The following is a 25,098-nucleotide window of genomic DNA, read 5'->3' as shown; positions in this document are numbered from 1 at the left end:
CAGCAGTGACGTGCCCATGTATCACATGTGATCGCTGCAGCCACTCACTGTGAATGCGGACATGTCATCAAGCAGCAAAGAGCTTCAGAGTAGCTGTAACTTTGTAATGGCTTCCCCGTCTTTTGCAAAAAAAAAAAAAAAAAAATTGTCACTTTGACAACCCCTTTAAAGGGGTTTTCCAAAATTATTATTATTAATCATAATATTATTATTTTTGTTTAGCTATTTTCAGGATAAATTATCAGTATCTGATTGGTAGAGGTCTGACAGGACCCCTGCCGATCAGCCATTGAAGAAGTCAGCAGCGCTCCTGTGAGCATTGCAGCCTTCTCTCTACATTCCCTAGGCCAGTGGCGCCACGCTCGTCGGTCACGTGGACTAGGCGCAGCTCCGCTTTATAGAGGTGAATGGGGCTGAGCGCCATACAATGTACGGCACTGTGCTTGGTGAGCTGTGAGGAGGCTGCGGTGCTCAGAACAACCGATCGGTGGGGGTCTCGGGTGTCTGACCCCCACTGATTGAGATCCTGATGACCTATCCAGAAGATAGGTCAAAAGTATAAAAATCCTGGAAAACCCCTTTAAGAACATAGACGTAATGCTTCCAGTCACACCTAAAGATAATGGATATTGGCACATTTGGATTTCTGCCTACTGTAGTGGCAACTTGTGAGTCGCAACATGCCCAAAATTCATGAGGTGATATCGTCATGCCACATTGTGATCTGGCGATCATACCTTACCAGTAGTGTGGCCCCTTCATCCTCGAGATCAGCGGGGGTCTCACAGGTAGCATGTCAACGTCGCCATTTAAAAAGCGATGGCATGTTTTGGGTATAAACAAGTTGCTTTAGGTCTACATGGATAAAGGACTTTTCCAGCTACGAGCACTGATGGCGTATCGATAAAGCCAAAGCACTGCAGCCTCCAGTGAAGGGGGCCGCCGCACCTTCCGCTTTTTCCCGCTGTAGTTTCCATCAGTTTCGCACATAATGAGAAGGTGTGAGTAATAAGGCACCTCCGTGTACTCCTGTAACACCTATGTGCTGGTGTAATAGACTGTGTGTTCCCTGTTCCTATTCAGCGTAAAAGTCCAGCAGTGTGTGCGGTAGGAAATACCGTATCCACAACAACAGAAGTAACAGACAGGTTCGAGGAAGTCACATGAAGAATGGCACATGTAAAATACACGACTTCCTCATTCATGCAGGCTGCAAGGACTTCAAGACGCGGGTCTCACTGTCACCTGGGGGCCTGGGGCACAGTCTTCTCAGCTTGTAGGTGGTCTTCTGGACGCTGGAATAAATCAGAATGGTTACTCCAAGATCCTCTCAAACCTTGTTTGGGGCATCCGATTCTGATTTTAGACCTTAACCCCTTAATGACCTAGACATTTTTTATTTTTTCAGTTTCGTTTCTTACTCCCAGCCCTCCCAAAGCCATAACTATTATTTTTTTTGTTTGTTCACATCGCCATACGGGGGCTTGTTTTTTGCAGGACAGGCTGTACTTTCTAATGGCATCATTTACAGTTGCATACAATGTAGTGGGAGGGGGGGGGGGGGGGGGGGGGAATTCCGCATGGGATGGATTCCACCAGTTTTATGGGTTTTGTTTTTACATCATTTTCTATGTGTTAAAACTGACCTGTTTTATTGTTTTTCTTGTGTTTTAATACTGAAAAAAAAAAGAAAAGAAACTTTGGGAAAAACTTTTTTTTTCTGTGCGTTGCCATATTCTTACCCCCATAATTATTTTTTTGTAATGTGTATGAAGCAGTGTGGGGGGGGGGGGGGGGCTTTTTTTGATCACTTTTTATTTATTTGTGGGAGCTGAAGCGGCTAAAAAACACTGAATCGGCCATTGTGACCTTTTTTTTTTTTTTTTCAATTTCGCCGTTTGCCATATGGGATAAATTATTATTATTATTTTTTTTTAATAGTATGGGCGTTTTCGCATGCGGTGATACTTATGGTGTTTATTTCTGTAATTGTTAATGTCCTTTTCTTTTGGGTAAATGGGGTGATTTGAATTACACTTTTCATATAGTTCCCCTAGGGGACTATAGCAGGCAGTCATTTGATTGATTGAGAATTATACTATGTTCCTATGGAGCCCTGCCACACAGGAGGACAGGGGCTGCTGCGCACACACATTGACTCCCCCAATCTCCGCCACTTCTGTTTTTTTGCGCCTCCAGATGCCGTGGTCACATCTGAAGGGTCAAAAGGTTTAAAACAGCAGGCATCTATCGCAGGCATCCATCCGGTGGCTATGGCACCTGCTGCACACATGAGCAGGCACCATATTTAAAGACCCGACCATCGACTTTGTGTGTGTGTGTATATATATATATATATATATATATATATATATATATATATATATATATATAATATAAGGCGGTCATGAACTAGTTAAAGATGGTGAGAAATGTTAGAGGGTAATTATTTTTTTGACAGAAGGAAATTGCATATCTGACCAGGTACTTGATGGAGAGTCAACCAAGGTGCATATAATAACAAGAAACCTTGGGATTGTTGGTTAGATTATTATGGCACCTAGTATAAGGCTACTTTCACACTCGCGTTTGGTGCGGATCCGTTCAGATAATACGACCGTCTGCATCCGTTCAGAACGGATCCGTTTGTATTATCTTTAACATAGCCAAGACGTTTTCTATTGTTCCAGATTGTGTCATAAAAAACGGATCTGTCCCCATTGACTTACATTGTGTGCCAGGATGGATCCGTTTGGCTCAGTTTCATCAGACAGACACCTGATGTACGCTGCAAGCAGCGTTTTGGTGTCCGCCTCTAAAGCGGAATGGAGATGGAACGGAGGCAAACTGATGCATTCTGAGCGGATCCTTTTCCATACAGAATGCATTAGGGCAAAACTGATCCGTTCACAAGCGGTCCAAAACGGATCTCTCAAACGGAAAGCCAAAACGCCAGTGTGAAAGTAGCCCAAGATGGAAGAGTCACCTCTCATCCCCATTAAGGGGTTTATCCCATGATGTAATAAAATAAAATCAGGCATCTTGTAGTACATGACAATCTCTTTCCAAGAAAGCTCTAACCAGCCCTGTACCTCACATGGATCCAGAGACCTCTCCATTTATTCTTCCAGTTGCTCTGCTAGAGATAAATCAAGCTGGCAGCTCAGGGGACGTGTCCTTTCTGTTGCAGTTTGAGGGGCGCGTCCTTTCTGATGCAGCTCGGGGGCGTGTCCTTTCTGCTGCAGCTCTCTCCCTATCACAGCTCAAGAGGCAGATAAAGAATGGAACTGAGCATGTGCGGCCACCTCAGTGAGGCATGCATTCACAAAAGTATTCAGATCCAGGTGCTGGTTTGAAAACTGCAGAATATTTTTTTGTGGAATCGCCCCTTTAAGCTGTGTTCGCCTTTCATGCTTTGTCATCTTTCTCAGTCATTTGGTTATTTTTTTTCTCCTCTTTGCGTGTGAAATGCTAAGCTCTTTGTAAACTGTTTTATTTCATTGCTGTGAGGTGGAATCTTTTTGTGGTTCTCTTCCTGATCTGCACATACTCTGCGCAGGACACTGGGCTCCAGATTGCGTGTCGTATAGATTGGTGCTTTTTATCTGTTACGAGGCTTGGACATGTTTCTCATCCTATTCTATGTACTCGCTATATTCCTTAGTTGTAAATTTGAAGATTACTGTTCCTTTATATGCTTTTGAATGAATCATGTTGTGTTGGTGCTAATGGTGTGACTGAGAGAGCTCCCGGTCCAGCCACTGAGACGCCATGACCATATCATCTGAGGGCTTAAAACTGCCAGGATCGGAGTTATCTCCAATCCCTTCCATTGCAGCAGATTGTCACCTGTAATACAGCAGCTGATACAGGTTGGGGGCACCTCCTGCTCCCACACCATCTCTGGCTGTACATTGACCCCACTGTGCGCTAATTGCAGAGCTGCAGCTCCTTAAGTGGCAGATGTCGCCAAGGGGTTAATAATCTGTTCATGCTGCACTTACATCATAGAGAAAATCAGGGCACACAGATTACACAAGTCTTGGTGATGTCAGCTTACACCTATGATACTGGAAATTAAAGTTCTTATGCAATAATTTCTAATTACAGCTCTTCTAGCAGCCGGCTCTGTCACTGTTCAGGATTACTAAAGTCATGTTGACACACTAAAACTCAGGCAGAAATGGATTTTATACTTCATTCATCCACGAGGGTTAATGAATGTGGAATTTATTTTACAGATCCACAGATCAAATAATAGTTTCTACTGTAGGCCACATATACATGGTGCATATTGTGTGCAGATTTTCTGTCTGGATAATGCGATATACAGTACAGACCAAAAGTTTGGACACACCTTCTAATTCAAAGAGTTTTCATTATTTTCATGACTATGACAATTGTAGATTCACACTGAAGGCATCAAAACTATGAATTATCACATGTGGAATTATATACATAACAAAAAAGTGTGAAACAACTGAAAATATGTCATATTCTAGGTTCTTCAAAGTAGCCATCTTTTGCTTTGATTACTGCTTTGCACACTCTTGGCATTCTCTTGATGAGCTTCAAGAGGTAGTCACCTGAAATGGTCTTCCAACAGTCTTGAAGGAGTTCCCAGAGATGCTTAGCACTTGTTGGCCCTTTTGCCTTCACTCTGCGGTCCAGCTCACCCCAAACCATCTCGATTGGGTTCAGGTCTGGTGACTGTGGAGGCCAGGTCATCTGGCGCAGCACCCCATCACTCTCCTTCATGGTCAAATAGCCCTTACACAGCCTGGAGGTGTGTTTGGGGTCATTGTCCTGTTGAAAAATAAATGATGGTCCAACTAAACGCAAACCGGATGGAATAGCATGCCGCTGCAAGATGCTGTGGTAGCCATGCTGGTTCAGTATGCCTTCAATTTTGAATAAATCCCCAACAGTGTCACCAGCAAAGCACCCCCACACCATCACACCACCTCCTCCATGCTTCACGGTGGGAACCAGGCATGTAGAGTCCATCCGTTCACCTTTTCTGCGTCGCACAAAGACACGGTTGTTGGAACCAAAGATCTCAAATTTGGACTCATCAGACCAAAGCACAGATTTACACTGGTCTAATGTCCATTCCTTGTGTTCTTTAGCCCAAACAAGTCTCTTCTGCTTGTTGCCTGTCCTTAGCAGTGGTTTCCTAGCAGATATTCTACCATGAAGGCCTGATTCACACAGTCTCCTCTTAACAGTTGTTCTAGAGATGTGTCTGCTGCTAGAACTCTGTGTGGCATCGACCTGGTCTCTAATCTGAGCTGCTGTTAACCTGCGATTTCTGAGGCTGGTGACTCGGATGAACTTAGCCTCCGCAGCAGAGGTGACTCTTGGTCTTCCTTTCCTGGGGCGGTCCACATGTGAGCCAGTTTCTTTGTAGCGCTTGATGGTTTTTGTGACTGCACTTGGGGACACTTTTTCAAAGTTTTCCCAATTTTTTGGACTGACCGACCTTCATTTCTTAAAGTAATGATGGCCACTCGTTTTTCTTTACTTAGCTGCTTTTTTCTTGCCATAATACAAATTCTAACAGTCTATTCAGTAGGACTATCAGCTGTGTATTCACCTGACTTCTCCACAACGCAACTGATGGTCCCAACCCCATGTATAAGGCAAGAAATCCCACTTATTAAACCTGACAGGGCACAGCTGTGAAGTGAAAACCATTTCAGGTGGCTACCTCTTGAAGCTTATCAAGAGAATGCCAAGAGTGTGCAAAGCAGTAATCAAAGCAAAAGATGGCCACTTTAAAGAACCTAGAATATGACATATTTTCAGTTGTTTCACACTTGTTTGTTATGTATATAATTCCACATGTGTTAATTCATAGTTTTGATGCCTTCAGTGTAAATCTACAATTTTCATAGTCATGAAAATAAAGAAAACTCTTTGAATGAGAAGGTGTGTCCAAACTTTTGGTCTGTACTGTATACGCCACTTTTAGGCATATATTTGTGTATACAGAGATGGCTGTCAATCACTGATAGGACCGCCTCCCAGACTCCAAAGCCCTGATTGAGCAGGAATTTAAATAAATGAAATACAAGTTTTACTGAATATTTTCCCACAAAACCATATATGAATCCACTCGGGTCATCCTGCTCTATACCATGCTGCCTGTAGCTTACTTTGCATTTTCATTATGACAGGTTCCCTTTAAGAAAAATGTCGCTGCCACATTTCGTATAATGTATATATTTATTATAGGGGTTGTCTAAATTATTAAAAACGTATTAAATAAAACACCTATGCGCACCAGTTAATCCCCTGCAGTTTCCAGCGCAGTAGCTCCACTCATCCTCTCCAGTCTGTAGCCAATCACTGGCCTCACCGATCTCGTGTCCTATACTACTTTGGTCAGTGATTGGCTGCAGTGTAGAAATGCTGTTGCTGCAACCCAGCGGTGCAGTCCCGAGCTATATCGGTGAAAACGGCAGGTGATTTAAAGCTGTTTTTTTCCTTTTAGTTTATGTGGCTTACTCGGACAACCCTTTGAAGGCTATGTACACCTTTGGGGGGGTCGGTGTTTTTTTTTTTTTAATTATTATTATTGCATTGTACTGATTTTGAGCTAAAAATCATTTTTTAAATTGGTCTTTATTACAAATATGGAGCCCTTTTTTCTGTACAGGGCTGGGATGCTCTAATAGAAGGATCTGAATTTTCTCTTTGTTTTGTCAGCCAGCTAATCTGATGGGCTCCTTATCTCTGACATTATAGACACTCATTATAGATCAGTCCTTATCTTACTGATAAGAATGTGGCTGAAATAAAGTAGTTTAGAGATAAGGGTTATTAGAGTGAAAGTGAAAAGTAGGATTCACACAGCTAAAGAGTTAACCCTTTGTGACAGAACAGCTCAATATTTTCAAGAAAGGCCAATTAAAAAGGGGATTTTTAGCCCAAAATGAATGAAATGCAATCATAAAAAAAACTTGCCTCCGAAGGCATCATATGTAAGAATGTCAAGAGTAGTTCATGTCCTACTGTAGAAAATATGGAGGATCCTAAATGAGTTTGGGGTGTTTACATTTTTTCAATCTGGGATTCTGTTAGAAATAAGAAAAAATAAATAAAAAATCTTTTGGCCGGTACCGGACAAAGTTGGCAGAAGTCATGTGACTGTCATACAATCGCTCCCATTCTATGGACGTTGTATTGATAAGACTGATGACAGCAGAGTTGAAAGGTGTTGGGGAAAAGCTCAGCCATAGGCTTCATGCACACGAACGTTGTTATGGTCCGCATCCGAGCCGCAGTTTTTGCCGCTTGGATGCGGAGCCATTCAATTCAATGGTGGCACAAAAGATGCTCCGTTCCGTGGTCCGCAAAAAAAATATAACCTGTCCTATTCTTGTCCGTTTTGCGGACAAGAATATGCAGTTATATCAATGGCTGTCCGCGCAGTTCCACAAATTGCGGAACACACACAGACGCCATCCGTGTTTTGCGGACTGCAAAACACACAACGGTCGTGTGCATGTAGCCATTTGGTGTATTACGGCCGTCAGATGTGTGACACAAGTCATGTAAATGAATTGAAGGCTCCTTAAAGCTGCTGTGAAGACAAATGGTGATTCACAGCAGACAGGTGAGTCAGGCACCATTGTTCGTGCTCATGACCGTGATCCCAGACACACATTTCCTACTTCAGTATATGAAAACCAGTCATTTATTGGAAACCGCGGCACTCCTTCATTTCTACACCAGTATATAAGATTGTAGCTGATCCCAGTGAGATGAACTAAAAGCGTGTAGTGTCCCCTCCATGTCATAGGCAATCGCTTGATAAAACGGTAGCAGCCTTATACAGCATGTCTGCCCGATCACTTTTATTCTCAGGTCTTTCTCAGTTTCGTCACCTGTTGGCACCTATGCATATGAACATCTCTACATGGCAGTGAAACCTAAGGCAACAAATCCGGTTCGTTTCCTCATGGGAACTTCCACACAAAAAAAGCAGCCGCAGTGTGATCTGATGACTCATACTAGCAAATATGAATGTGTTCATGAGACCTCACGTGGTGTGATGTCATCTCCTCCATGGCTGGTAACTGCATATCCTCATATATTCTGTCGTCTTTATCCACATTTGGTCAATTTTGCCACAGGATTGAGGTCCTTCTGATGGCTCAAGTCCAGTTTCCCTTGGGGAAACCATAGTGAGCGTCTCCTGTGTAAATTTTAATCCTTGTCCCATGCTAATCTGTTAAAGTATTCAAATATTTTAAAGGGGTTGTCCTTTTTTATATATGGCTGAGAGTGGGTTACCCTTGCTTATCTGCTGCCATTCTGATTCTTACTTGTCCCTGCTGCCCTCCACTGCCTGGTCCCATCTCCAATCCCGGGGTGCAGAGGTAACCTGCCAGAGCCAGTGGTTGGCTCAGCTGGCAGGGGAAGGGAGGAGCAGTGAGTAATGGGTTTTTTCTTACCCACTCTGAATAATTATGTTAAAATGTATAGTTTTTATAAAATTGAATCCCTTTACTCGTGAGCTGCTTTTTGCAGTGTCTGTTGGGGGTATATGTTGGAATTCCAGACATTTAACTCCAATGGACTGTGTAGTCCATAGTCCAATGGGAGTCCATAGGCTCTTGTGTATTAGAAACATATACTATGCAATATGTGCACAGTTTGGTGCTAAGAAAAAAGGGTGATATAGTCTTATAAATGCCCCAGAAAGGATTGTCAGATGAATACTGCAAAGGTCTTAGGGCAGTGATGGTGAACCTTTTAGAGACCAAGTGCCTAAACTGCAACCCAAAACCCAATTATTTATCGCAAAGTGCCAACACAGTAATTTAATCTGAATACTGAAAAATACCGGCCAAGTTGAAGGGGTATTCCCATCACATGCAGTGGGGGCATATCGCTAGGATATGCCCCCATTGTCTGATAGGTTGAGTCGGGAGAGCTGTGGCTGGAGGACCCCGGATTTCATAGAATTGAATGGGAGCGCACTGCGCACTGCGCACATGCGGCCCCTGCTCCCATTAATTTCTATGGGGCAGACGGAGATAGCCGAGCCAGCGCTCGGCTATTTTTGGCGGCCCCATAGAAATGAATGGAGGGTGGCTGCGCATGTGCAGTGCACCCTCCGTTCATTTCCCCGCTCTGTTCTCATTGTAGGTGCAGGTCCCAGAGGTGGGCCCCACACCTATCAGACAATGGGGGCATATCCTAGCGATATGCCCCCATTGTCTGAGATGGCAAAACCCCTTTAAGCTGTGGGTGTGTGGCTTAACACAGGCCCCAGTAAAATGAATGCCCCGTTGGCGGCCCCTAGTATTAAAAATGTCCCATTAGTGCCCCACAGTATTAATAATGCCTCAGTAGTGGCCCTCTGATATTAATAAAGCCCCCATTAATAGTAATGCCCCATTAGTGGCTCTCAGTATTTATAAGGCCCCCATTAGAGGCCCCCAGTATTAAAAATGCCTCAGTAGTGACCCCCAGTATTAATGGCCCCCAGTAAAATTAATCGCCCCATTAGTACCCCCTAGTATTACTTTTTTTCCATTAGTGGCTCCCAGTAATAATGGGGCCCCTAGTATTATTAATGTCTCCTTCCCCACTCTTAATAACAAAAAAACTCGCCACATCCCTTGGATTGCACCCCGGGGAACACTCGCTGCTCACTGGATGTGCAGCACAAGACCTCCGATCCAGCGTGATTACATTTTGCAGGTCCTGCTGCTTCCAGTCAATGCTGCAAAACTTTATCATGCTGGAGCGCAGGTCCTCACCCCAGCACCATCAGATGGATTAAAGGGAGTCTGTCACCACAATTTGCCCTTATATACCGCTTACACAGCGCTGTAGCACAACTATAGATCAGTCAGATGGTACCTTAGTCTTTTTGTTTGGATGTTCACCAGGGGCAAAAACGCTGTTTTATTCATATGTAAATGAGGGCTCGCAAGTGCCAGGGGTGGCGTTCGGGCTGTAAGTGCCCAGGCCGGTCTGTCTTCTTCTCACATAACCCCTCCCCAGCCTGCGGCTTTGCCTGCCTTGTAAGCCAGTGTACTGGACAAGATCCCGCATGCGCACTGTGATGTCCATTGTGGGCAGCAGCATCGCTCCATGCCGTGCGCATGCACCAGCGGGATTTCGGCCAGTACACATGAGGGCCATGACTTCTGTGTGCGTTTCACATCCATGTGTCATATACACAAAAGATAGAACATGCCCTATACTGTGAAGTCAATGGGTTCGCAACAAAAATGTGGCATGCACAATAACCGCAAAACGGCCACAGTCGTTTGCATGAGGCCTAAAGATGGCGTAAGCTTAGGCAGGCTGTCTAGACCTAGTACCCGATTTATCATAGGGTCTCAGCCTCTGATAACTCAGGTGCATGGATAGATCACTCTCTTTATACCCACTGTTGGTTGGCTTTCTTTTGAGACAGAATTCTGCCTCACAGTGGGGCATCTTAGCGCCCCCCCCCCCCTTTTTCTGCTAAGTCCTAGATCTGCGAAATTGCACCAATTTGCTCCACTTTTTAGACAGATTTTTGATGCAGACACATTAATAAATTTGGGCCACAATGCACCTGCAAAGTGCTGCGGATTTTCCACCCACAGATGCCTAGCGGAAAATCTGCACAAAATCCCCCATATTTACGTACGCGCAAGGGTTTTGGAGTAGGAAACTATGGGGGAGATTTATTAAACTGATTTAAAGTAGAACTGGCTTAGTTTCCTATAGCAACCAATCAGAATCCACCTTTTATTTTCCAAAGGTGCTGTGAAAAATGAAAGGTGTAATCTGGTTGGTTGCTCTGGGCAACTAAGCCAGTTCTACTTTACACCAGTTTGATAAATCTCCCCCTATGTCTTTCAAGAAGAGCCACATGCCATGATTTGAAGAGGTTTGACACATCTGACTGCAGTCCAGATAGACCAGGGCCGTCCTTCATCTTGAAAGATGACAAACAGTTCCACAACCAGTAACTTTCCTGCTGATGCTTCATCCTGAAAGTAATAGTAGAGCTGGCCACCCTTCAAGATACCAGCATCTACTTGCCTGAACCTGCCAATTTCAGTGGGACCTCCTAACAGTCTATGTGCATGAGGTTGTCCAGAGCTTTCTCATCAGCAAACATCAGGGGAAAGGATTGGCATGTTAGGAGAGAAGTCTTCACCAGACTTGTCTAACAATGGTTTATTCTCCCATATCCATTGAGAACACATAACCTGATTGTGTATGGGTCAATTGGGAGGAATAGCTGCCAGCCGAATGCCTATCATCAATATCTAATCACTGGGGTTCCACCTCCGGGCGCCCCTGCTGATCAGCAATGAGGCTGCGGCACTTTGTTGACCATCATGGCTTTCTCCTAGGCCTGTGATGTTGTGCCTTTCTCATGGCCTTTGTGCAGCTCTCCTGCAATACCAAGCACAGCTACGTTGTATGGCACCATACTTTCATCAGTCCTATAGAAATGAATTGTTTCGGTCACTTGGGGAATCCCGTTCTGGAGACTGGGATCCGCACCAATCTGACATTGGTGGCATGTCCTAGCAAAATGCCATCCATGTCTAAGATGAGACATCCCCTTTAAGCTCTAATACTGGGGTTATGGTTTCCATTTTTACAGGACCCATGACTAACCTGTTCCTTGGTGATCCTGTTGTGCCATCCTGGCCATTAAAGAGCAATAGAAACCAGATGGAAGAACTAGCAGAAGTTTGAGCCTTGGACTTTCTGACCTGCTTAATCATTACGTGTTCTGACACAGCAGCCATGCATTTTTAATTAAATATCACCATGTTAAAAAAGAGGAACATAAATCACAAAAACGTCTGTACTATTTTTGTGTCGCATCTGTCCCAGTCCTCGGTGGGTAAGCACAGGACAGTCACCTGTTTGAGGGTAAAGGAATGAATTAGGGCTGCAGCTAACAATTATTTGAATAATCAATTAGTTGTTGATTATTTCATTGATTTAACCACCTCAGGACCGCCGTACGCAGGATTGCGTCCTGGCGGCGGTCCTGCTCTTCTGGGTGGACGCATATACGCGTCCTCCCGCGAGAGCCGAGATTTCCTGTGAACGCGCGCGCGCTCACAGGAACGGAAGGTAAGCGAGTGGATCTCCAGCATGCCAGCGGCGATCGTTCGCTGGCAGGCTGGAGATCCGAATTTTTTAACCCCTAACAGGTATATTAGACGCTGTTTTCATAACAGCGTCTAATATACCTCCTACCTGGTCCTCTGGTGGTCCCTTTTGTTAGGATCGACCACCAGAGGACTCAGGTAGGTCAGTACAGTCGCACCCAACACCACACTACACTACACCCCCCCCCCGTCACTTATTAACCCCTTATAAACCCCCGATCACCCATGATCACCCCATATAAACTCCCTGATCACCCCCCTGTCATTGATCACTGCCCTGTCATTGATCACCCCCCTGTCAGGCTCCGTTCAGACGTCCGTATGATTTTTACGGATCCACGGATACATGGATCGGATCCGCAAAAAGCATACGGACGTCTGAATGGAGCCTTACAGGGGGGTGATCAATGACAGGCGGGTGATCACCCATATACACTCCCTGATCACCCCCTGTCATTGATCACCCCCCTGTCACTGATCACCCCCCCTGTAAGGCTCCATTCAGACATCCGCATGATTTTTACGGATCCATGGATACATGGATCGGATCCGCAAAACACATGCGGACGTCTGAATGGAGGGTGATCAATGACAGGCGGGTGATCACCCATATACACTCCCTGATCACCCCCTGTCATTGATAACCCCCCTGTAAGGCTCCATTCAGACGTCCGCATGCGTTCTGTGGATCCGATCCATGGATCCGTAAAAAATCATGCGGATGTCTGAATGGAGCCTTACAGGGGGGGTGATCAGTGACAGGGGGGTGATCACCCTGATTACCCTGATCACCCCCTGTCATTGATAACCCCCCTGTAAGGCTCCATTCAGACGTCCGCATGCGTTCTGTGGATCCGATCCATGTATCCATGGATCCGTAAAAAATCATGCGGATGTCTGAATGGAGCCTTACAGGGGGGGTGATCAGTGACAGGGGGGTGATCACCCCGATTACCCTGATCACCCCCTGTCATTGATAACCCCCCTGTAAGGCTCCATTCAGACGTCCGCATGCGTTTTGTGGATCCGATCCATGTATCCATGGATCCGTAAAAAATCATGCGGATGTCTGAATGGAGCCTTACAGGGGGGGTGATCAGTTACAGGGGGGTGATCACCCTGATTACCCTGATCACCCCCTGTCATTGATAACCCCCCTGTAAGGCTCCATTCAGACGTCCGCATGCGTTCTGTGGATCCGATCCATGTATCCATGGATCCGTAAAAAATCATGCGGATGTCTGAATGGAGCCTTACAGGGGGGGTGATCAGTGACAGGGGGGTGATCACCCTGATTACCCTGATCACCCCCTGTCTTTGATAACCCCCCTGTAAGGCTCCATTCAGACGTCCGCATGCGTTCTGTGGATCCGATCCATGTATCCATGGATCCGTAAAAAATCATGCGGATGTCTGAATGGAGCCTTACAGGGGGGGTGATCAGTGACAGGGGGGTGATCACCCCGATTACCCTGATCACCCCCTGTCATTGATAACCCCCCTGTAAGGCTCCATTCAGACGTCCGCATGCGTTTTGTGGATCCGATCCATGTATCCATGGATCCGTAAAAAATCATGCGGATGTCTGAATGGAGCCTTACAGGGGGGGTGATCAGTTACAGGGGGGTGATCACCCTGATTACCCTGATCACCCCCTGTCATTGATAACCCCCCTGTAAGGCTCCATTCAGACGTCCGCATGCGTTCTGTGGATCCGATCCATGTATCCATGGATCCGTAAAAAATCATGCGGATGTCTGAATGGAGCCTTACAGGGGGGGGTGATCAGTGACAGGGGGGTGATCACCTTGATTACCCTGATCACCCCCTGTCTTTGATAACCCCCCTGTAAGGCTCCATTCAGACGTCCGCATGCGTTCTGTGGATCCGATCCATGTATCCATGGATCCGTAAAAAATCATGCGGATGTCTGAATGGAGCCTTACAGGGGGGTTATCAAAGACAGGGGGGTGATCAGGGAGTCTATATGGGTGATCACCCCCCCCCCCCCCCCCCCCTGGTAAGGCTCCATTCAGACATTTTTTTTTTGGCACAAGTTAGCGGAAATTTTTTGTTTGTTTTTGTTTTTTCTTACTAAGTCTCATATTCCACTAACTTGTGTCAAAAAATAAAATCTCACATGGACTCACCATACCCCTCACGGAATCCAAATGCGTAAACATTTTTAGACATTTATATTCCAGACTTCTTCTCACGCTTTAGGGCCCCTAAAAAGCCAGGGCAGTATAAATACCCCACATGTGACCCCATTTCGGAAAGAAGACACCCCAAGGTATTCCGTGAGGGGCATATTGAGTCCATGAAAGATTGAAATTTTTGTCCTAAGTTAGCGGAAAGTGAGACTTTGTGAGAAAAAAACAACAAAAAAAATCAATATCCGCTAACTTATGCAAAAAAAAAAAAATTCTAGGAACTCGCCATGCCCCTCATTGAATACCTTGGGGTGTCTTCTTTCCAAAGTGGGGTCACATGTGGGGTATTTATACTGCCCTGGCTTTTTAGGGGCCCGAAAGTGTGAGAAGAAGTCTGGGATCCAAATGTCTAAAAATGCCCTCCTAAAAGGAATTTGGGCCCCTTTGCCCACCTTGGCTGCAAAAAAGTGTCACACATGTGGTATCGCCGTACTCAGGAGAAGTTGGGGAATGTGTTTTGGGGTGTCATTTTACATATACCCATGCTGGGTGAGAAAAATATCTTGGTCAAATGCCAACTTTGTATAAAAAAATGGGAAAAGTTGTCTTTTGCCAAGATATTTCTCTCACCCAGCATGGGTATATGTAAAATGACCCCCCAAAACACATTACCCAACTTCTCCTGAGTACGGCGATACCACATGTGTGACACTTTTTTGCAGCCAAGGTGGGCAAAGGGGCACCTTTCGGATTTCGCAGGCCATTTTTTACACATTTTGATTGCAAGGTACTTCTTACACATTTGGGCCCCTAAATTGCCAGGGCAGTATAACTACGCCACAAGTGACCCCATTTTGGAAAGAAGACACCCCAAGGTATTCCGTGAGGGGCACGGCGAGTTCCTAGAATTTTTTATTTTTTGTCACAAGTTAGCGGAAAATGATGATTTTTATTTTTTTTTCTTTTTTCCTTACAAAGTCTCATATTCCACTAACTTGCGACAAAAAATAAAAAATTCTAGGAACTCGCCATGCCCCTCACGGAATACCTTGGGGTGTCTTCTTTCCAAAATGGGGTCACTTGTGGCGTAGTTATACTGCCCTGGCAATTTAGGGGCCCAAATGTGTGAGAAGAACTTTGCAATCAAAATGTGTAGAAAATGCCCTGCAAAATCCGAAAGGTGCACTTTGGAATATGTGCCCCTTTGCCCACCTTGGCAGCAAAAAAGTGTGACACATCTGGTATCGCCGTACTCAGGAGAAGTTGGGCAATGTGTTTTGGGGTGTCATTTTACATATACCCATGCTGGGTGAGAAAAATATCTTGGTCAAATGCCAACTTTGTATAAAAAAATGGGAAAAGTTGTCTTTTGCCAAGATATTTCTCTCACCCAGCATGGGTATATGTAAAATGACACCCCAAAACACATTCCCCAACTTCTCCTGAGTACGGCGATACCAGATGTGTGACACTTTTATGCATGCCAAGGTGGGCAAAGGGGCACATATTCCAAAGTGCACCTTTCGGATTTCACCGGTAATTTTTTACAGATTTTGATTGCAAAGTACTTCTCACACATATGGGCCCCTAAATTGCCAGGGCAGTATAGCTACGCCACAAGTGACCCCATTTTGGAAAGAAGACACCCCAAGGTATTCCGTGAGGGGCATGGCGAGTTCCTCGAATTTTTTATTTTTTGTCGCAAGTTAGTGGAATATGAGACTTTGTAAGGAAAAAAGAAAAAAAAAGAAAAATCATCATTTTCCGCTAACTTGTGACAAAAAATAAAACATTCTAGGAACTCGCCGTGCCCCTCACGGAATACCTTGGGGTGTCTTCTTTCCAAAATGGGGTCACTTGTGGCGTAGTTATACTGCCCTGGCAATTTAGGGGCCCAAATGTGTGAGAAGTACCTTGCAATCAAAATGTGTAAAAAATGGCCTGCAAAATCTGAAAGGTGCACTTTGGAATATGTGCCCCTTTGCCCACCTTGGCAGCAAAAAAGTGTGACACATCTGGTATCGCCGTACTCAGGAGAAGTTGGGGAATGTGTTTTGGGGTGTCATTTTACATATACCCATGCTGGATGAGAGAAATATCTTGGCAAAATACAACTTTTCCCATTTTTTTATACAAAGTTGGCATTTGACCAAGATATTTTTCTCACCCAGCATGGGTATATGTAAAATGACACCCCAAAACACATTCCCCAACTTCTCCTGAGTACGGCGATACCAGATGTGTCACACTTTTTTGCTGCCAAGGTGGGCAAAGGGGCACATATTCCAAAGTGCACCTTTTGGATTTCACCGGTCATTTTTTACACATTTTGATTGCAAAGTTCTTCTCACACATTTGGGCCCCTAAATTGCCAGGGCAGTATAACTACCCCACAAGTGACCCCATTTTGGAAAGAAGACACCCCAAGGTATTCTGTGAGGGGCATGGTGAGTTCCTAGAATTTTTTATTTTTTGTCGCAAGTTAGTGGAATATGAGACTTTGTAAGAAAAAATAAAAAAAATAAAATCATCATCATTTTCCGCTAACTTGTGACAAAAAATAAAAAGTTCTATGAACTCACTATGCCCATCAGCGAATACCTTAGGGTGTCTACTTTCCGAAATGGGGTCATTTGTGGGGGTTTTCTACTGTTTGGGCATTGTAGAACCTCAGGAAACATGACAGGTGCTCAGAAAGTCAGAGCTGCTTCAAAAAGCGGAAATTCACATTTTTGTACCATAGTTTGTAAATGCTATAACTTTTACCCAAACCATTTTTTTTTTGCCCAAACATTTTTTTTTTATCAAAGACATGTAGAACAATAAATTTGGCGAAAAATTTATATATGGATGTCGTTTTTTTTGCAAAATTTTTCAGCTGAAAGTGAAAAATGTCATTTTTTTGCAAAAAAATCGTTACATTTTGATTAATAACAAAAAAAGTAAAAATGCCAGCAGCAATGAAATACCACCCAATGAAAGCTCTATTAGTGAGAAGAAAAGGAGGTAAAATTCATTTGGGTGGTAAGTTGCATGACCGAGCAATAAACGGTGAAAGTAGTGTAGTGCCGAAGTGTAAAAAGTGGCCTGGTCATGAAGGGGGTTTCACCTAGCGGGGCTGAAGTGGTTAATCAGGGAAAAACACCAAAATGAAAAAAAAAAAGGGGGTTTATATGATTTTACTTGAAAAATTATGTTCATAGGCGATATTAAAATAAACTGGATGCCACTGTTATGGGGGATCTGTGGATGGCACTGTTATGGGGGGATCTGTGGATGGCACTGTTATGGGGGGATCTGTGGATGGCACTGTTATGGGGGGATCTGTGGATGGCACTGTTATGGGGAATCTGTGGATGGCACTGTTATGGGGAATCTGTGGATGGCACTGTTATGGGGAATCTGTGGATGGCACTGTTATGGGGAATCTGTGGATGGCACTGTTATGGGGAATCTGTGGATGGCACTGTTATGGGGAATCTGTGGATGGCACTGTTATGGGGAATCTGTGGATGGCACTGTTATGGGGAATCTGTGGATGGCACTGTTATGGGGAATCTGTGGGTGGCACTGTTATGGGGAATCTGTGGGTGGCACTGTTATGGGGAATCTGTGGGTGGCACTGTTATGGGGAATCTGTGGGTGGCACTGTTATGGGGAATCTGTGGGTGGCACTGTTATGGGGAATCTGTGGGTGGCACTGTTATGGGGAATCTGTGGGTGGCACTGTTATGGGGAATCTGTGGGTGGCACTGTTATGGGGAATCTGTGGGTGGCACTGTTATGGGGAATCTGTGGGTGGCACTGTTATGGGGAATCTGTGGGTGGCACTGTTATGGGGAATCTGTGGGTGGCACTGTTATGGGGAATCTGTGGGTGGCACTGTTATGGGGAATCTGTGGGTGGCACTGTTATGGGGAATCTGTGGGTGGCACTGTTATGGGGAATCTGTGGGTGGCACTGTTATGGGGAATCTGTGGGTGGCACTGTTATGGGGAATCTGTGGGTGGCACTGTTATGGGGAATCTGTGGGTGGCACTGTTATGGGGAATCTGTGGGTGGCACTGTTATGGGGAATCTGTGGGTGGCACTGTTATGGGGAATCTGTGGGTGGCACTGTTATGGGGAATCTGTGGGTGGCACTGTTATGGGGAATCTGTGGGTGGCACTGTTATGGGGAATCTGTGGGTGGCACTGTTATGGGGAATCTGTGGGTGGCACTGTTATGCGGAGGGGGATCTGTGGGTGGCACTGTTATGCGGAGGGGGATCTGTGGGTGGCACTGTTATGCGGAGGGGGATCTGTGGGTGGCACTGTTATGCGGAGGGGGATCTGTGGGTGGCACTATATAGCATCTTATGCTATATGTGTCATCCACAGATCTCCCTGCCCATAACAGTGCCATCCACAGATCCCCCTCCCCATAACAGCCCCTGCCCCGCCACTCACAGCAGTAGACTAACTTAACTGGCAGTAACTTTTACTTGAACTCTAAATCAGCCCATCTTTATTACCTTACAATGAAGCTCCGGTAACAGGCAGAGCGGGCGGCGGCGTAACGTCACTCACTAACTCACGTGACTCGCCTGCTCCGCCCACTTTATGAATGAAACAGACGCTTCACGTGAGTGACGGTACTGGAGCTTCATTGTAAGGTAATAAAGATGCGCTGATTTAAAGTTCAAGGACCCGCGGGCATAGCAACGAATCGGCCAATTATTCGATAACAGGATTCGTTGACAATGAATCCAGTTATCGAATATTATCGATAACTTTGATTAATCGTTGCAGCCCTAGAATGAATGTGAATACACATGGCACATGTACCCTAAAATGGTGCTGTGAAAGAAAATACAACTCTTCCCACAAAGAACAATAGATGAAAACCTAAAAGTTATGGTTTTCAAAATGCATAGATGAAAATAAAACCATCCTGCGTCCAATACCCTTGGAGCAGTTATGTTAGAATTGTAAGGACTTTGTCACAAGCCTATTTATTGGTTTCCTTAATTTACCATGAAATGATACAAATAGGTTTCTGTCCATTGCGCTGACCCTCTTTCTTCTCTTCTGCAGGAATACGTTTTCTCTCTGTGCGTCTCAGAACATTGCAAGAAACTTGCATCCCTAAGCTGAGAGTGCCGTCGCAACGCCTGGGAGATGCCATCAATGACACATTATCCAAAACGTATTAAGTGAAAGAGGGGAGCTTAAAGATCTCTGGTCGTCTGCTAAACGTGATGACGGCCTGGTCCATGGTCAGAAAATTGGAAATGGAAAAGAAAAAGCCGTCCAAAGAAGAAAGGGCGGCTGCAAACGAGATGGACTACTCACAGGACCTTGGAGACTGCAGTGAATCTGATGAATGGACCAGCTCCGAGAGTGAAGCAGAACAGCAGGGAGGCAGAAGTGGAATTGGGAGTTATGTCAATACGCTTTTTCAAGGTATAGACATTGCAAGTAAGCCACACAGACAGCTTTGTAGGTCACCGTGTTTGGACCGGCCCAGCTTCTCACAGAGCAGCATTCAAGTTCTGCCGGAGCAGCAACCCAAGCTGGAAGATACCAAGAGTATCCGGGACAGGGAATATCAAGCGAAGATGGACTTTGCCCTAAAGTTGGGATACAGTGGGGACCAAATCCAAGCTGTCCTCAACAAACTGGGTGCAGACGCTCTTATCAATGATATCCTGGCAGAGCTGGTGAGACTGGGGAACAAGGGAGAATCGGAAACGCAGAGCAGCGGAGACGTGGTCAGTAACAACCTTGTACCCAGAGGCCCCTGTACCAAAGAGATCGCAAGTCCAGAACTATCTCTAGAAGATGAAGTTGTTGACAACACAGACAATCTCCGGCCTATTGTCATTGATGGAAGTAACGTGGCCATGAGGTTGGTTTCCAGATATATTTATCACAGGAAAAATGTAAAACCGTGTTCTTTCAGATAACTAATTTCTCTGCACAAAACCGTAATGTGGCCTACATGTTTACTTGTACTTACCATATGATTCTGCCGGGTATTTCTGTAGGATTCAGTATGACCGACAAAATCACATGCTGTACAATTACATCATTTAAGGGGGTTGTCCAGGACTAACTTAATGCTGACCTATCCTAAGATCTGCAGTAACTATGCACGCCCACTGCACAGTGGATGAAGCCATGTCGTTCCAGTGCCTGGATCCAGCAAATAGCTGGTTGGTGGGGGGTACGGTAAGTCGGACCCTGGCAATCTCCTATTGTTGACCTGTCCCAAGGATTGGTCATCGGGCATTTGGCCTTGTGATAACTCATCAGAGATGGAAAAGCACTGCATAAGAGTGCATTCACGCGACCGTATGTATTTTTCAGTCTGCAAAACGCAGATCTGCAAAAAAATACGGAGGACATCCGTGATGCATCCACTTTTTTTTTGCAGATCCAATGTCTGTAACAATGTCTATCCTTGACTGCAAAACGGACAAGAATGGGACATGTTGTATCTTTTTTTTGCGGGGCTACAGAACGGACATATGGATGCGGATAGCACACAGCGAGCTGTCCGCATGTTTTGCAGACCCGTTGAAATGAATGGGTCCACATCCTATCTGCAAAAAATGTGGACCAAAAATATGGTTGTGTGAATGGGGCCTAATACATATTCAGGATGACCTGCTTTTATGAGATTTACTTAAAAGGAGTTGTGAAACAGAAAACCATTAATAGAGGAAGGTCTTATGTTCAGGTTCCTCTCTTTGCCAGACTGGGGAACGTCTCTCACTCTGGAGGCATCACACAGGCAGCCCATTAATTTCAATAATCACTATAATGCTTCATTGTGGTGGCGCTGTAAGTCATTTGAACTTTCACTGCTCAGGTTCTCCACCGGTAATAGGCGATCACTCGGGGTCACTCTACTACCCGCTTATTGTTAAGGCACTCTTGACATGAGGTGGGGGCTTCCAAGCCGAGAACCCCTTTAAAGCTACAATCTGTGTGAATGATGGTTGCTTATTCTGATGTCCACCCAGCTGACATTTCTTGTCCTCCTTTGTCCGCTTTATGACATATATTTCACATCAGTGTCACTGGATGCATTTACGAACTACAATAATCGTAGAATTATGAAGACTTTGGGTTGCCTCAGTCAGACATATCAGATTTATTCACAAATCTGGTTGTGCTGCGGATTAGGATCCATTCAGATGTTCGTAGGTGTTTTGTGAAACACGGACACTGGCAATGTGCGTTCCACATTTCGCAGACCGCACATCGCCGGCACTATAATAGAAAATTCCTTTTCTTGTCCGCAGTTGTGGACAAGAATAGGACATGTTCTATTTTTTTTCTGGGAACGGAAGTGCGAATGCGGACAGCACATGGTGTGCTGTCTGCATCTATTCCAGTCCCATTGAAAACGAATGGGTCCGCACCCGTTCGGCAAAATTGCGGAATGGATACGGACCCAAGTTGCGGACATGTTAATGGACCCTAAAAAAGGATTTTCAGGACTTTGACCTCTCCTCAGCATAGGTCATCAGTATCAGATCAGTGGGTGTCTGACACCTGGCACCTCTACCAATCAGCTAATTCGTGGGTGTGCGAGGTGTCAGAGTCCCACCAATCTGACGATAGGTCATCAGTATCTAAGTACTGGAAAACCATTTTAAAGAAGTTTTCAAAGTTGAAAATTACCCCCAATGTCCCCCACATGGGCAAATATAAAAGGAACATCTACTCGAAGGAAATCTGTCACCAGGATAATTGCTATTGCAGTAAAGCCGTGGCCTAATAGCACGTAGTACCTTATTTCCAGATGTGCCTTTGTTCCAGCAATAAATGTTTTTATCCTCTAAAATCCAGTTATTTGGTATGCACATGAGCCAGTAAGGTGCCCAGAGGGGCGTCACTCTTGCGGGCAGGAGCCCACTAAACACCCCCTTGCCACAATGTGCCCACCCACCCCTCCTACGTCACATTCAAGCCATATCTCTGCCCCCCTTTTCCCTGCTCCCAGCATGAGGGTGGGCTTGGGCACTAGCAGGAGGTGTGCCTGGGCTCCTTCCTACAACAGTGATGCCCCTCTGGGCACCTTACTGGCTCATTTGCATACCAAATAAACTGAATTTTCAGAAGATAGAAAACATCCATTGCTGAAACAAAGGCACATCTGGAAATAAGGTACCAAGTGCTATTATCCTGGTGACAGATCTCCTTTAATGCTTCACTGTTTCCAGCACTGCAGCTCTGGTCTTCACCTTCCGTCTCATTCTCTCTACCACTGAGGCCAGAGATTGGCTGCAGCAGTCATGTGCAGCATAAAGCTACATCATTGCTGCAGCCTAGAAACAGATGGTGAGGACTGCAGCGCTGGAAATAGCAGGGACTAAGTGGGATTTCTTATTATTTTATCATATTTTGTGGCACTGGGGGAGGTTTCTTATAATTCGGACAACCCCTTTAAATTATGTTTCACATGAATGATGGTCTGTGTAATGAAAGGGTGTAGTTATGTACTCTGCAGGACAATGTACTCTCTGAGGAAATGTAAAAACCACAGATTTTTTTATTTATTTAACTTAACAACTTAACCCCTCACTGGACTAATGGGACGTTCTTCAGTGACTCATCATTTACACATTATGGAAAGTTTTGCTGTGTTTCGATACTGTGTCATGGGTGCATTTCTTAGCCTTTTCTTTTCTCATTCTTATAGCCATGGCAATAAAGAGGTCTTTTCTTGTCGAGGGATACAGCTGGCTGTGGAATGGTTTCTTGAGAAAGGACATAAAGATATTACAGTGTTTGTGCCTGCGTGGAGGAAAGAGCAGTCCCGTCCTGATGCCCCCATAACTGGTACTTCACCTTATTAGATCTCTGCGTGTTCGTAAGGCATTTGTCATAAGTGTGTATTTTACGTTATTAAATGGAGAACGTCAGAGAGCACTTTCCAAGATGAGATGCCCAAAGACTTCCACGTTTTGGAATGAAATCCCATTCCAACATTAATGAAAGGTGAAGTGTCATAGCTGCAGGAATCACTAGCAGGAAATCTTAGCGCAGAGAATGCGCATGCTGCGCAGTAAGTGACGTGTCTGTACAGAACCTTAGACCAATGCACAGTAGTTCCATTATGTCAGGTTGTTGATCTTGTTTTGTTCCCTTAGATCAAGAGATTCTCCGCAAACTAGAAAAGGAGAAGATTTTGGTCTTTACCCCATCCCGCAGGGTACAGGGCCGCAGGGTGGTTTGCTATGATGACCGGTTTATAGTTAAGCTGGCCTTTGACTCTGATGGCATTATTGTGTCCAACGACAACTACAGAGACCTACAGAATGAGAAACCCGAATGGAAGAAGTTCATCGAGGAACGGCTCCTGATGTATTCATTTGTCAATGATAAGTAAGTGTGAAATAAAATATTACACAAATAAATGGCAAGTTGCTCGGATCACACTTTTGTGTTTTAGTTTTATTTATTTATTTTAATTTTTTAGAACTATACTTTTTGTTAGTGAAAAAACATTATTCATAATCGGACAGTTGCTATGTCACTTTGCTTTTATTTATTTTTTATAAAGGTTGGAGATGGATTAAATTCAGTTGATTTTTTAATACAGCGTAGGGACAGGGATGTTAAACATTTTTGTAATATACTTTATTAGGGACAGGTGTTTCTTTGTACTAGAAAACTGGGCGTAAGGGGCTTTCTCAGCCAAGCTCCGAGTGTTGCTAAGGAGAGTCAGTCTTCAGCGATCTACTGAGTGCAACATACAGAGTCTTCCAGCCTGCGTATTGTCACTACCCCAGTTCCTGTGCCCTAACTATCACTGCCCATGTCCCTGCCTATCTGATGGGTTACCACGGCCATCTTCAGCGCCCAGTAGAATGCTGAAGACTAACTCTCCTTAGCAATGCACAGTTAAAGCTCTGGTAAGGAGACTCTTTACACCCTATTTTATTAAAAATAAACTCAGTTGCACAACAAAAAATATACTGTAAAAGAAAGTGTCAACCTGGCTGTAGACTCCTGTTGTGCACTAAACTCTTTAGGGAGACATCCAGTCTAAAATGAGGTCGCCTTTCTGTGGCAAATTAGATCAAAATGTAAAGATCCAGTTATTACAATGTTGGAAAGTTCCAGAAATAACTGTTAATGTAGTCACATATAAATCTTAGGCAAGTGTCCTTGAGTAAAGCACCTGTTCAGTTATATTAGGAGGTGCTGACTATCCACACATCCCTAAATGCCTTGTAACCAAAATGCCATTTGTTTCCAGGTTTATGCCTCCAGATGACCCTCTGGGAAGGCATGGTCCTAGCTTGGAAAATTTCCTGCGTAAAAAGCCTGTTGTACCAGAGCATAAGAAGCAACCTTGCCCCTATGGTAAGCTGAAGCAAAGTCATTTTATCATTTTTATTTTGTTGCTTTTTCATTATATTGTTGAAATGGTGAGCGTAGAGACTTCATAAAATGTGTTTGTTTTTTATCTTTAACTACAGTACTAGAAATGCAGAAAATCTACCCAAAAACAGACTGCATTCACACAGATGAGTTGTGTGGTCATGTCTGAGGGTCCTGGGTGCTTATATTTTTATTATGTGTTTATGACATGATGAGATGACTTGGCTACATGGAAAGATGACTAAAAGATCATGTTTTGGAGAAGACCACCCTCCATCTAGACCAGCTTTTTTGCAACTGACGTTTAGGTTCCCTATTTATGTGCCTATTGACCACCCTATAATAGGCCATTTTCACTGTGATCTTGGTTGGTCTCCTCTAAAGGTTTCAGTGTACAGTATATGACTTGT

General features: G+C 44.6%; 1 protein-coding gene across 2 annotated transcripts in view; it reads left to right on the top strand.

Annotated features, from left to right (window-relative positions):
* ZC3H12B (zinc finger CCCH-type containing 12B) overlaps positions 1-25,098 on the top strand; it is an 86,720-nt gene that overhangs the window by 56,900 nt on the left and 4,722 nt on the right. For both annotated transcript variants that reach the window (XM_044305621.1, XM_044305622.1), the window contains exons 2-5: positions 19,382-20,195; positions 23,001-23,140; positions 23,452-23,686; positions 24,564-24,670. In XM_044305621.1, the coding sequence (XP_044161556.1) occupies positions 19,546-20,195; positions 23,001-23,140; positions 23,452-23,686; positions 24,564-24,670 (1,132 nt within the window). In that variant the 5' untranslated portion in view covers positions 19,382-19,545. The remainder of the gene's footprint in view (positions 1-19,381; positions 20,196-23,000; positions 23,141-23,451; positions 23,687-24,563; positions 24,671-25,098) is intronic.

Source organism: Bufo gargarizans, chromosome 9 (genome assembly GCF_014858855.1).
Source record: "Bufo gargarizans isolate SCDJY-AF-19 chromosome 9, ASM1485885v1, whole genome shotgun sequence".
NCBI lineage: Eukaryota > Metazoa > Chordata > Amphibia > Anura > Bufonidae > Bufo > Bufo gargarizans.
This window is presented reverse-complemented; position numbering and strand designations above follow the sequence as displayed.